The sequence below is a fragment of the Manihot esculenta genome, chromosome 18 (assembly GCF_001659605.2).
Source record: "Manihot esculenta cultivar AM560-2 chromosome 18, M.esculenta_v8, whole genome shotgun sequence".
Lineage (NCBI taxonomy): Eukaryota > Viridiplantae > Streptophyta > Magnoliopsida > Malpighiales > Euphorbiaceae > Manihot > Manihot esculenta.
The window spans coordinates 2,795,748-2,808,670 of NC_035178.2; the positions used below are offsets into that span (position 1 = coordinate 2,795,748).

At 28.6% G+C, this 12,923-nt stretch overlaps 2 protein-coding genes across 2 annotated transcripts; both read right to left on the reverse strand.

The window, feature by feature from the left end:
- Positions 1-2,561: 2,561 nt before the first annotated feature.
- On the reverse strand, positions 2,562-5,116 carry LOC110606837 (cytochrome P450 CYP82D47). The gene is made up of 2 exons (XM_043953029.1): positions 4,062-5,116; positions 2,562-3,368 (listed from the first exon to the last, which is right to left on the reverse strand). Exons 1-2 carry the CDS (start codon positions 5,013-5,015, stop codon positions 2,748-2,750), a joined length of 1,575 nt encoding a protein of 524 aa, XP_043808964.1. The 5' UTR covers positions 5,016-5,116; the 3' UTR covers positions 2,562-2,747.
- Positions 5,117-6,671: 1,555 nt separating this feature from the next.
- Positions 6,672-8,771, reverse strand: LOC110605975 (cytochrome P450 CYP82D47). The gene is made up of 2 exons (XM_021744673.2): positions 7,756-8,771; positions 6,672-7,455 (listed from the first exon to the last, which is right to left on the reverse strand). The coding sequence occupies exons 1-2, from the start codon at positions 8,707-8,709 to the stop codon at positions 6,835-6,837; spliced, it is 1,575 nt and encodes a 524-aa protein (XP_021600365.2). The 5' UTR covers positions 8,710-8,771; the 3' UTR covers positions 6,672-6,834.
- Between the last annotated feature and the right edge of the window lie 4,152 nt (positions 8,772-12,923).

Consider the following 12,923-nt stretch of genomic DNA (forward strand, 5'->3'; position numbering starts at 1 on the left):
TTCACTTATTTTTGTGAAATTAACTATTAACTATTTTTTTTATATTTTTATATCATTAATTATATAATTTTTCGTATTATATGTAAAGATTAAATAATTATTCTTAATAGTTATATTTTGAAATACTAATTAGAAATAAAAACATTTTAGTCATACTACATGTTATTAACATTTTATGTAAACAAAATGAATAAATAATAATAAATTAAATAATTAATTTTAATTATTTAGAACTTAAAACACTCATAGGGTAAAGTTACAGGCCAAATCAATCTGAAAAGGCTTTGAAGCCCAAATACCAGCCCAACAATAAAAACCCCAAACCCTTAAATTGAAACTCTCAAAGGCTAGAAGATCCAAAGCAGAGTATTTAGATTTCATAAATAGAAAAAGTATATATATATATTTTTTTATCAATGATCATTATATAACAACATCTACTAATATTCATAGAACTATTTGTAAAAGGGCTAAAAATAAAATAAATATCCAAATAAATAAATTAAAATAAAAAATAAGATCTAACTAAAATGAACCAAACCAAACAAAACGATAAACATTATTTAAAATCTATTAAAATATAGACACAAATCACAAAAAAAAAAAATGCAATACAAAATAGAACCTTTAAAGGATAGCCACTCATCCACACAGCAGCATAAAAGAATGGATGATGTTACAAGGCTGAGCCGAATACGATGTGCATGAGTTGAAGATTACGGACGTAACAGCGCGGTTTCAAAATATTAATATTATTGAAAATACACCCTTTCCGACAGCAATACGAAGTCTTCACAACAAACCGAAATTTAAGAAAGGAAACTCTCACATGTGAAATCCAAAATCTGTAAATAAAGAAAAATAAAAAAGGCAAACCAAAAATAAACATCCGCACAGCCAATAAGGACTATCAAAAGTCCAATGACAGAAAAAAAAAATGTCAAAAACAACTAAATCACTAAAAGAATCAGAAGCTAAAAAACCTCGATGCAAGAAAATAAGTCGCGATTGAAGCCTTCATACTCTCGAATCCTGGTCTCACAGTAACGGATCCGTAATTTTATTAAGGAATCCTATTTCAATTAACGGTCAATAAAAATAAAACACGTAAAATAAAATAAATAAAATAATATTTAAAAATTTAAAAAAATTTATAAAATATTATAATTAAATTATAATTTATTTATTGATTAAAATATAATAATAATAATTTTATTTTTAATATTTACAAATATATTTTTGGATGTAAGTCAATAATCAATGGCTTCTCTCTCTTTATGAAATTAATTTTTAATAATATTTATTATAAGAAAAACCTTTTCTGGAAATTCATAAAAAAAATACTATTTAAAATATCATAATAATTTAATATAAAATTAATTTTTTAAAAATAAAATTATCTAACTCATTAACTATAAAAACATTATTTTCATTTTATTTTTTCTAAATTTAAATAATCTAATCTATTATCTATAAAAATAATATTTATTTATATTTAAATATTTTTAAATTATCTAATTATTACCCATTAAATTTATATTTTTAAAATTAAATTATTTTTTAAATTTAAATAGTCTATAAAACTCATTAATTAATAAAACATTACTCATAAAACACTTTTATTTATAAAAATTTAAAATTTATTTCTCTAAATTTAGATAATTTAATAAATAATTTTAATTATATAAATAAATTAGAAACTAATTAAGTGAGATAATTACTTTTTAATAATAAAAATAGCATATAAAATTAAATTACATAATAAATGAATAATTTAAAAATAATTATGTATTAGAGTTGAAATTTTAAAAATAAAAAATATAATTTTTTAAATTGAAAAAAATAAATAATGGGAGAGATAAAATAAAATAAACAACTATAATTAAATAAACTTAATAGTATTGAAGAAAATAAGAATTTATTTAATAAAAAAATTAAAGAATTTAATTTTATAAAATATAAAATATTTTAATTGAATAATTTTACAATGAAGATTAATTAATAAATTTTTTAAATATATAAAAATTTAATGATAATTTTTTTTATTATATATAAAATTATCTAAATATTTTTATATGATTTAAAATTTTTCAAAGAGAGTTCATAGTCCCTCTTTACCACGCCTTAGCTCCATCCCTGCCTGCGTCCCTTTCTTTTTCTCTGTTGCCTTTCACTTTCTCTGTCAAACAAGCCTAATAGAAAAAGTAACTAACAACGAAGACACGTTCTCATAGGCTTAAATACAAATAATTGAAAACATCGAGATTAATCACTCAAATAGACGATTAAAAGCTGTCTCCTCGTAACATTGTTTGTTCCCGGATCGGTGAAGCGTTTCTTGAATTCAGGTAAAGTATTCTGGAAATTTGAAATCCCACACAAGAAAACAGGTTTTTGTGCATATCTACATCCCAAAACAAAATACTACTCGTTTCATTTTGCGAAAATTTAACTATTCTTTTTCAAAAAATGTTTTTTTTTTTAAAGAAAAAAATCCAGATAAAATTTAACTATTCTTTTATGATCGTATATGTTAATTTTCTATATAAAACCTATTCTCGAGATTATAAAGCATGTATAGTTTGTCCACAGCAGATACATGCAATGTTTTATTACATGATGCAACATGTCTCCAAGGGAAAAATGTTATTACAGTATCACTTAGATACGTAGTAGTAGTAGTTATTACAGTATTTAGTATTCATTAGAGTGGACATACATATAACAATTCTATTATAAAATTTCTTCTAATACAAATAGGCAGGAAGGCGTGGAGTAACAAAAACTTCCACTGGGGTGGCCTTGGAGTTGGTCAATCCAGCTGATTCACTCATATCAATAGGATTCTCTGATAAAGTTTCGACTTCAAACGCATGCAGAAAACTAGCCAGCGTTAGGTTCAAAACTTGAAGAGCAAATGAGATTCCAGGGCAAATTCTTCTTCCACTGCCAAAGGGTATCAACTCGAAGTTTTGGCCCTTGAAATCAACGTCCTTATGAGTGGTTAGAAACCTCTCTGGCTGAAATTTCTCAGGATCCTGCCACACACATGGGTCTTTATGAATTTTCGAAGCATTTATGAATATGCGAGTTTCTGGTTGAATATGGTAGCCATTTATAACAGTTTCTTCCATGGATTCATGGGGCAACAGTAGTGGCACAGCAGGATATAGTCTGAAGGTTTCTTTGATAATAGCTTGAAGGTAAATCAAACTCTGGGTGTCTGACTCCTTCACTTGCCTTTGTCGACCAAAATGGACGTCTATTTCATTTTGAGCCTTCTTTAGGACATCACGATTATTTAGTAGTAACGACAAAGCCCAAGTCATTGTAATTGCTGTGGTGTCCGAGGCTGCTAAAATGAGAGCCTGCGTCAATTTAAGCAAATAATATCAGGATAAATATGTTATTTTAAGTGTCAATTTTAGATAAACTTCAAGAGTTCACCTAACCTAAAATTTAGGTTATTTACTCTTTGTCTTTTTGATTGATTAATTAATATTTAAATGCGTTACTGGTGATCTATGACAACGTGCATGCAAGCCAAATAATAAATTATTAAAACATTCAAACTAAACATTTTACTTTTATCCAAACTTTTATTTCCATCAACTTAATTCTCAAATTTTATGTTAATTTCAATTTTGTTAATTAATCTAATTGATAAAAATGATGTAAATATTTCAGTCTTTTTATCGTTTTAAAAAATTATTTCTAGCTTTATTTTATGTCACTTGGCAATAATCTTGCGTTTATTTATTTATTTATTTATTTTGAAAGTATAAATCGAAAGAGGAAAATACAACAATATCATATATATTATTGCTGTTATGTTTTTTTTTCTTATCAGCATGAAGGTTATTAAATTAATAAAATATTGAAATGAATGAAAATTTTGAATTATTTTGTTCAAGAATTTAATGGTTTTAACTATTTATAAAAAGAAAAAAAAAACATTTCTTAATAAGTTTGTCAACAAATGAATAATTTTGAACAAAATAATTGTCAGAATCGACAAGCGGCGATAATAATGGTATATTAAGAGTCGCGTAGAGGCGTACCAGGCACGTAGCTTTGTTGATGGTATCAACATCTCGACTGGAAAGCTCTTTTGAATCATTCAGTATGGACAACAGAGCCTCCATGAAATCTTCCTCACCCTTTGTTACGCCAGCTCCTTTCTTCTGCTTACGTTCTTCTAACCATTCTTCAACAACAGGGTCCAGTTGTTTGAAGATTTTCTTCATCTTCCTTTCCACTCCCCCTAAATCCAACCACCTTAAATATGGCAACGCATCTGATACTGCAAATACTCCTGACAATTCCATAAATTCCCTCATAGCTTCTCTCCACGCATCACTCTCTTGACCCTCACCAACATTTGCATACTCCACATATCGCTTCCCTACAATAATCTTAAGTATTACATTTAAAGTTATGTCCCAGAACCATCTCTTCATCTCTATCTTAAGCTTATCGTTGTTACATTTGTTCTTGATCCATTCCTGGTATAGCCCTTTTATGGCAGCCTTGACTTCAGCATCCCTCACATGCTTCAGCATCTCAAGCCGATGATTGGACAGAAGTTCAAGAGTAACTATCTTACGAATTTGGCGCCAGTATTCGCCATAAGGACTGAAGCCAAGCATGGAGTAGTCGTAGCCTAAAATTTCCATAGCAAGTCCCTTTGGACGATTAGCAAAAGCTTTGTCATTGGAAGTGAAACACTCCCTAGCAATCTTCCATTCACTTACGATGACTGCTCGATGGACACCAAGCTTGATGGTGAATATGGGGCCGTACTTGTCAGCTAGTTTCCCCAGGATTACGTGAGGAGGCTGTGAGCCTGCTAGGAGACGAAGGTGGCCAATAACAGGCCAAGCACCAGCGGGTTCTGGCAGTGCTCTCTTCTTGCATGCCTTTCTTGAAGTCCTGAATGAAGAGTATATGAACCAAGTTATAAAGGAGAGTATGGTGACCATAACAGTTGCAGAGAAGGGATAAAGAGACTCCATTTGGCTAGCTTCAAAAATTGGAAGGATGTTTAGAGTTAAACACAAAATGGGACCATTTATAAAATGATAGGAGCTAGGGAGGGGCTTGAAATCTGACGGGAATGAGGTTTATTATATATAATAAAATAGGGTGCAATGGCGGTGGAACAGGGAGAAACATTAGCTTTACTAGTAGTTGAATTGGGCTTTTAGTATTAATTTTATTCTTTTAGACTTTAATGGAAGGAAAAATTGGTGGTAAAAACAAAAAAAGAGAAGATAAAATATGGGGTAACAAATTCATTAATGCTTTTGAGTGGGTTGGATAAGTGAAAAATATTATATATATTGTGAAAAATTCAAAAAGAGAAGACATAAAAAAGAGACAAATGATACAATAAAAAAATTAAGAGTGTGACTTTGATGATATTAGCTCTATGATTGAAATATTTATATATATAAGTAATATAGCAGAAACTTAAGAACGTGACTTTTGCATTATATATATATATAAATTACATAATATTATTCGTTAAAATACTAAATATTATTTTTAAAATTATTATTAAACAAAATCTTTTCAAAGAGTGTATTTTGAAGTTTAGTGGTTTATTTTTCTGATTTTATTTTTTTAACTGGAACTTTATTGCATTAAAATCCCAAAGGGTACATGATTATGAAGCTCGTCAAAGGCCACTTTACAAATCGAGATAATGAGAGTCCCACATGATTCAAAACCCAGACCCAATCTTAATACATCTAGAATTGGACCTCTAGAAAACAACCTTGGGGATGTCGCCGGAAAACCAAGGACTGAACCGCTTGGCCAAGGTTCGGCGGGAGCCAACTGACGGCTTGGAAACATCATTGCTAGAAACTTTCGTAACCTCACAAAAGCTTCAAGGAAAGAAAACTGAGAAAGAAAGCACACTTACTGGATCCAAGACTTGAGCGTCACTGACCGCAAGCGAGAAGCCGGGCGCCACGGAAATTTAAAATCAGGTAAAATATATATTCTGGAAATTTGAAGTCCCATAAGCAAACTGGGGCAGGTTGTAATGTTAATTGTTTTTATGCATATCTATATCCAAAAATTACTTTTTATTGTCTTTTCATTTTAACAAAATTAATTATTTAAGAAATATATATAATCCTCAATATATTTTTTTCTCCCCAATTATTTAATTTCTGTGGCCATGATTTTTCCCTCATTTGAAGAGATTAATGAAAAACTTGATTTAAACTAAATAAAGAGAAAATCAATTAGTACTCGTTCATTTTGTGAAAATTTGGCTATTCTTTTAATAAATGAAATAAAATTTTTATGTTATTATATATTAATTTTTAAGTAAAATCAGAAAATAATTTTTAACTTTTAATTAAATTTTAACTAAAATTTTAATAAGAGCATCAAATTATTTTCCTTTATTTAATTTTTAAATTATTTCAAATAAAAGAATTACTTTTAATTATTTTGAGAATATATCTATTTCAAATAATAATGAATTACTTTTAATTTATATTATTATAATGTAAAGAAGAAAAGTAAATAATAATTTTAGAATAATTAAAAAAAATAAAAATTATAAAAAGGGAGTAGAATTTATGTTAATATTAAATTTTAAGATCAAAGTCCTTCACCTCTATTTACATATTTTGACTTTTTTGATACATCTATTTGGGCTAATTGAAAATACGAACCTATATTCTCGAATTTATAAAGCATATATGAGCTTATCACATGGGTCCACAACAGATTTATTGCGTGAAACAACTTTTCTCCAGGGAAAAGTTTTGGTAGTTTGACATTACACATCACGTAGATATACGTAGTACGTAGCTAGTACAGGTTAGCAGGAAGGCGTGGAGTAAGAACTACTTCCACAGGGGTGGCTTTGGAGTTGGTTAATCCAGCTGATTCACTCATATCAATAGGGCTATCTGATAAAGTTTCAATTTCAAACGCATGCAGAAAACTAGCCAGCGTCAGGTTTAAAATTTGAAGAGAAAATGAGATTCCTGGGCAAATTCTTCTTCCACTACCAAATGGTATCAACTCAAAGTTATGGCCCTTGAAATCAACGTCTTTATGGGTGGTCAGAAACCTCTCTGGAAAAAACTTCTCAGGGTCCAACCACACATTTGGATCTTTATGAATTTTTGAAGCATTTATAAATAGACGTGTCTCTGGTTGAATATGGTAGCCATTTATAACACACTCTTCCATGGATTCATGGGGTAACAGTAGTGGCGCAGCAGGATATAATCTGAAGGTTTCCTTGATAATAGCTTGAAGGTAAATCAAACTCTGTGTGTCTGACCCCTTCATTTGCCTTTCTCGACCAACATGGGCGTCTATTTCATTTTGAGCCTTCTTTAGGACATCACGATTATTTAGTAGTAACGACAAAGCCCAAGTCATTGTAATTGCTGTAGTGTCCGAGGCTGCTAAAATGAGGTTCTGCATCAATTCAAGCAAATAATATGTTATTTTAAGTGTCAGTTTCACATAAACTTTAAGAGTTCATCTAACCTATTGAAAATTAGGTTATTTAATTTTTTTTTTCCTTCCCTCTCTCTCTATATGGTTATATATTTATATACAAATGTTTATCGTTTTAAAAAATTATAACTAGCTTTGGAATTAAATGATGAGAAAGATGTGAATAGTTTATAAGGTAAAAAAATTCTTCCCCTTAAAATTAAGTCAGAATGGAAAATAGGTGATAATAATGGCGTACGAAAAGATACATAGGCGTACCAGGCACGTAGCTTTGTTGATGGTATCAACGTCTCGACTGGAAAGCTCTTTTGCATCATTCAGTATGGACAACAGAGCCTCCATGAAATCTTCCTCACCCTTCGCTATGCCAGCTCCTTTCTTCTGCTTACGTTCTTCTAACCATTCTTCAACAATAGGGTCCAGGTTTTTGAAGATTTTCTTCATCTTCCTCTCCACTCCCCCCAAATCCAACCGCCTTAAATATGGTAACGCATCTGATATCGCAAATGCCCCTGACAATTCCATAAATTCCCTCATAGATTCTCTCCATGCGTCACTCTCTTGATCCTCATCAACATTTGCATACTCCACATATCGCTTCCCTACTATTATCTTAAATATCACATTTAATGTTATGTCGCAGAACCATCTCTTCATCTCTACCTTGAGCTTACCGGTGTTATTTTTGTTCTTGATCCATTCCTGGTAGAGCCCTTTTATGGCAGCCTTCACTTCAGCATCTCTCACATGCTTCAGCATCTCAAGCCGATGATTGGACAGAAGCTCAACAGTAACTATCTTACGCATTTGGCGCCAGTATTCTCCGTAAGGACTGAAGCCGAGCATGGAATAATCGTAGCCTAAGATTTCCATAGCAAGTCCCTTTGGACGACTAGCAAAAGCTTTGTCATTGGAAGTGAAACACTCCTTAGCAATCTTCCAATCACTTACGATCACTGCTCGATGAACACCAAGCTTGATGGTGAATATGGGGCCATACTTGTCGGCTAATTTTCCCAGGATTACGTGAGGTGGCTGTGAGCCTGCTAGGAGACGAAGGTGGCCAATAACAGGCCAAGCACCAGCGAGTTCTGGGGGTGCTCTCTTCTTGCATGCCTTGCTTGAAGTCCAAAATAAAGAGTATATGAACCAAGTTATGAAGGAGAGTGTGGTGACGATAACAGTTGCAGAGAAAGGAGAAAGAGACTCCATTTGGCTAGCTTCAAGAACTGGAAGGATGTTTTGCACAAAATGGGACCGTAATTAAAATGGGGGATACATGCTCCCCTTAACAAGTTATTAAGTTATTTTAAATTTAAAATTAAAAAAAAATTAAAGGAAACTACAATGCCTGTTATAAATTTTTTTCTTTCTATTATCATTTATTTTATAAATTAATTAAATAAATAATTAAAAAATTAATGATATCAAAATAAATAATTAAAAATGATTTTAATAAATAATTATATTTTTAAATTTTTATAAATATTAAATAAAAATAATAGATACCAGGGCGTCTAATTAAAATTTTTAAAGTCTCTTAATTAGTTGAATGAAATAAAAACTTTGTTACACAAAATTACATGCTAATATGCTAATATCAACTCTCATGTTCATGTATTTTAATTTTATTAATATATTGTTTATGGTTTTATATTTTATTGATTGTGATTATTATTATTATTGATTAATTATTATACATATATGGTGAAGAATATTTTTTTCTATAATAGAAAATTATATATATTTATGGATGTATAATTTAAGAATTAATTAGAAGTAAATAAATTTTAATTTTAAAATTAAACTAAACAAAAATTATATAAAATTTAATTAAATTTTATATTTAAAATTATATTAAATCAAATAATAAAAATTATTTTAAATTGAATTGAATTTAATATAATTCTAGAATTAAATCAAACACTATATTATTTTTAAACATGCCATCGGCGAAATACATATATAGTAATATATACAATGTGAAAGATTCAAAACAAAAAAGAAGAGACAAAGAATACATGGGCCACGTCTACTTGCTCCACGTGATAAGTGATTGAAGTGACGTATGAAATTCATTACTACTTTTGAATGTATTGAATATGTATTCAGTCTCATAATTTTTTTTCTCTTTATTTTTTATACATATTAAAAAACATAAATATTTTTATTAATTTTTTAATTATAAACATTTTAAATATATTAAATTTTATTAAATATTAATAAATATTTTAAAAAAAACAAATAAGAAAAAGACAAATAATACAATAAAAAAGTAAGAATGTGACTTGCATTATTGATGATGTCTGCTCCATGCTTGAATATATATATATATAAAACATGTATTAAAGTGCGCTCCAGATATGCTTTTACTTTTCTCAATTAATGATATATGTGAAATATCTTAATTTATACTATTTATACAAATAAAAAATTTATAAATTTTTTGTATTAAAAAGAAGATGAACATAATTAATAAAGAATATATATTATAAATTTATACAAATAAAAAATTTATAAATTTTTTGTACTAAAAAGAAGATGCACATAATTAAAAAATATATATATTATTGATAAAAAAAAAAAAAAAGTATACATTATTGAGACCCCTCTTGGAGTGAGATTCACTGAATGTATCGATGCAGCAAGATGCCAATTCACCAACAAAAGACCCTCTTTGAGTAAAAAAATCCTGCCAAACAAACAGTAGAGACTTGGGAAAGAAAATATCAAACACAATAAAGCCATACACACCCACCCATCCAAGCCGATGGACAACCAACATGGAAAAAGGATTAAAAATTATACAACCACGTTAAGCCATCCCCAGCCTTTGAAAGCAAAGGAAACCCAACTAAGAAGGCAAACTTCAACGATCAACCAAAAAAATTACCAAGAAAACAGCCCCCAACCTTGAAAATAGTCACTGATTTCCCTTTTCGATACCTTCGATAACCTTTCCCATACCCTTTCTCTTTCTATATACTGCTACTTTTAAAATAATTATTATTTCAATTAAATAATAAATTTTATTATTAATATTATTTTTTATTAATTCAATAAGATTTAAAATTATATTATTATTGTTACTAAGCTTGTAATTTATGTCCAATATTTATTAGAAATATATAGAAAGTAGAAATAAGAGAAAAGTAGATGAGAGAAAATGATAAAAAAAAAAAAAAGAAAAAGAGAAAAGAAAAAAATGATAGAAAAATAAAACTTATGAAAAAGAAGGAAGAATGAGAGTAGAGTAAAAAGATGATAGAAAAATGAGAAAAAAGAGGAAATGATTAGAGAAGAAAATAATAGAAAAAGTATAGATAAAAAGAAAATGATAGAAGAAAATAATATGAGAGTAAATAATATGAATGATAATTATGGAGAAAATTAAGAATAAGAGAAGAAAGGGAATAAAACAATGGAAAGAAAATGGAGAAAGTGAAAGGAAAATTGTGGAGGAAAATAAAGAAAATAATTGAAGAGGGAAGAGAATGAGATAAAAAATGATAAGAGATGAAAGGAAAATAATAGAAAAAAAAATGAGATAAGAAAGTAAAATGAAAGAAAGTAATAGAAAAAGAAAGAAAATGAGAGGAAGGGAAAGAAAATGGAAGAAGTAAAAATGATAAAATGAATGAATGATAAAAGGAAACAAAGTGATGTAATATTTATAAAAGCATATTATTAACGGATTTACTGATGGATTTAAATCCGTTAGAAATTTTGAAAAAAAAAAGTCAGGCTTTTTCCTTCCAAAAATTACTAACGGATTTTGAAATTCGTTAGTAATATTAACGGATTTACTAACGGATTTCAAATCAGTTACTAATACTAACGAATTTACCAACGGATTTCAAATTTATTAGTAAATTTTCAAAAAAAAAGGACTTTTTCCTTCCAAAAATTATTAACGGATTTTGAAATCCATTAGTAATACTAACAGATTACCAACAGATTTTAAATCCGTTGATAAATTTTTACATAAAATTTTTTACATTAAAATTTACCAACGGATTTTCAAATCTGTTAATAAATCCGTTAACATTACTAACGGATTTTCATCCATCAGAAATTTTCAATACAAATTATTTTATATATTTATAAGTTACCGACGGATTTTGAAATCCGTTAGTAATACTAACAGATTACAATGGATTTTCAAATCCGTTAAAATTAGTAACGAATTTTCATCGGTTAGTAAAATTCGTTGGTAAATCACAACTTTCTTGTAGTATGCACCTCAAAAATTATTAATAATAAAATTATACTTGTAAATTTATAATATTTTTATTTGAAACTCAATTATAATATTTAAACTGATTTCATTTAACGGCCGGAAATATAAGCGTCATGTTTTTCCACTGTTCCCTCGCTCTTAAAAATCTAAATCTTTTTAGGATCAGTTCTTTAAGTGATAAATGACTAATTAGACTCTGAAATTTTAATTAATATCATTTAACTAAAACAATATAGAAGAAAAAATAGATAGAAAGACAAACAATGTTATTTAAATTTTTCAAAAATTGAAAAGTGAGTTTCTAATAGTAGAAGAAACTATTTATAATAGAAATAAAATTATGAAAATATCTAAAATATCCAAAAAATAATTAAAATATAAAATTGAGTTCTAAACGGTAAAATTTTCATATCGAATTTTGTGACAGGCCTATTGTCATTGTCACATTTTTGAAAGTTGCGCGTCTCGAAATTTCTTTTCTGAAAAGATATCATGGGTCTCCATCAAACATTGATAGCAAAAGTTAGGTCCGGTTCAAATTTGATGTAAAATCTAAGACTAATCGCTCCATGTTACTAAGATTTAACTTTTAAGCTTATCAAACGAAACCGATTTGAATTTTTTTTTTGAAAATGAATATAGATTTAAACACAAAATTAGATTATACATCATTTTGGAAGTCACATAAAATAATACTCTATAAGACTTTAGGTATTCTGTCTACAATTTTTTTTTTTTTAAAAAGAAACATTTGTGATTTTATTATTGTATTAAAGAAGTCACAATAAAAGAAGGTGGATTAATATACCAAACTCTCAAACCTGACTCGGAATGGGTACCCGTTGCTAACAAATGGGTACCCGTTGCTAACAAATGGGTAACCACATTCGCAGACCTATAGCTAAAACAACATTTAGCATCAACGATCTCACTTAAAAGAGATTTACAATCAAACCAAAGGATAATCTAACGGTAAAACTTGATGAATTAATTGCTTGAACAACTGAAAGAGCACCCGATTCAATCAAAACCCGCTGCCAACTTTCACTCTTTATCCAACTTAAAACTTTAACAATGCCTATAGCTTCTGCGTTTTTTGCTGAGAAGAAATATGGATAACGACATGCTTTAACCGCCACAAACTCACCATATGAGTCACGTACAACAGCATCTAAACCCACAAAAT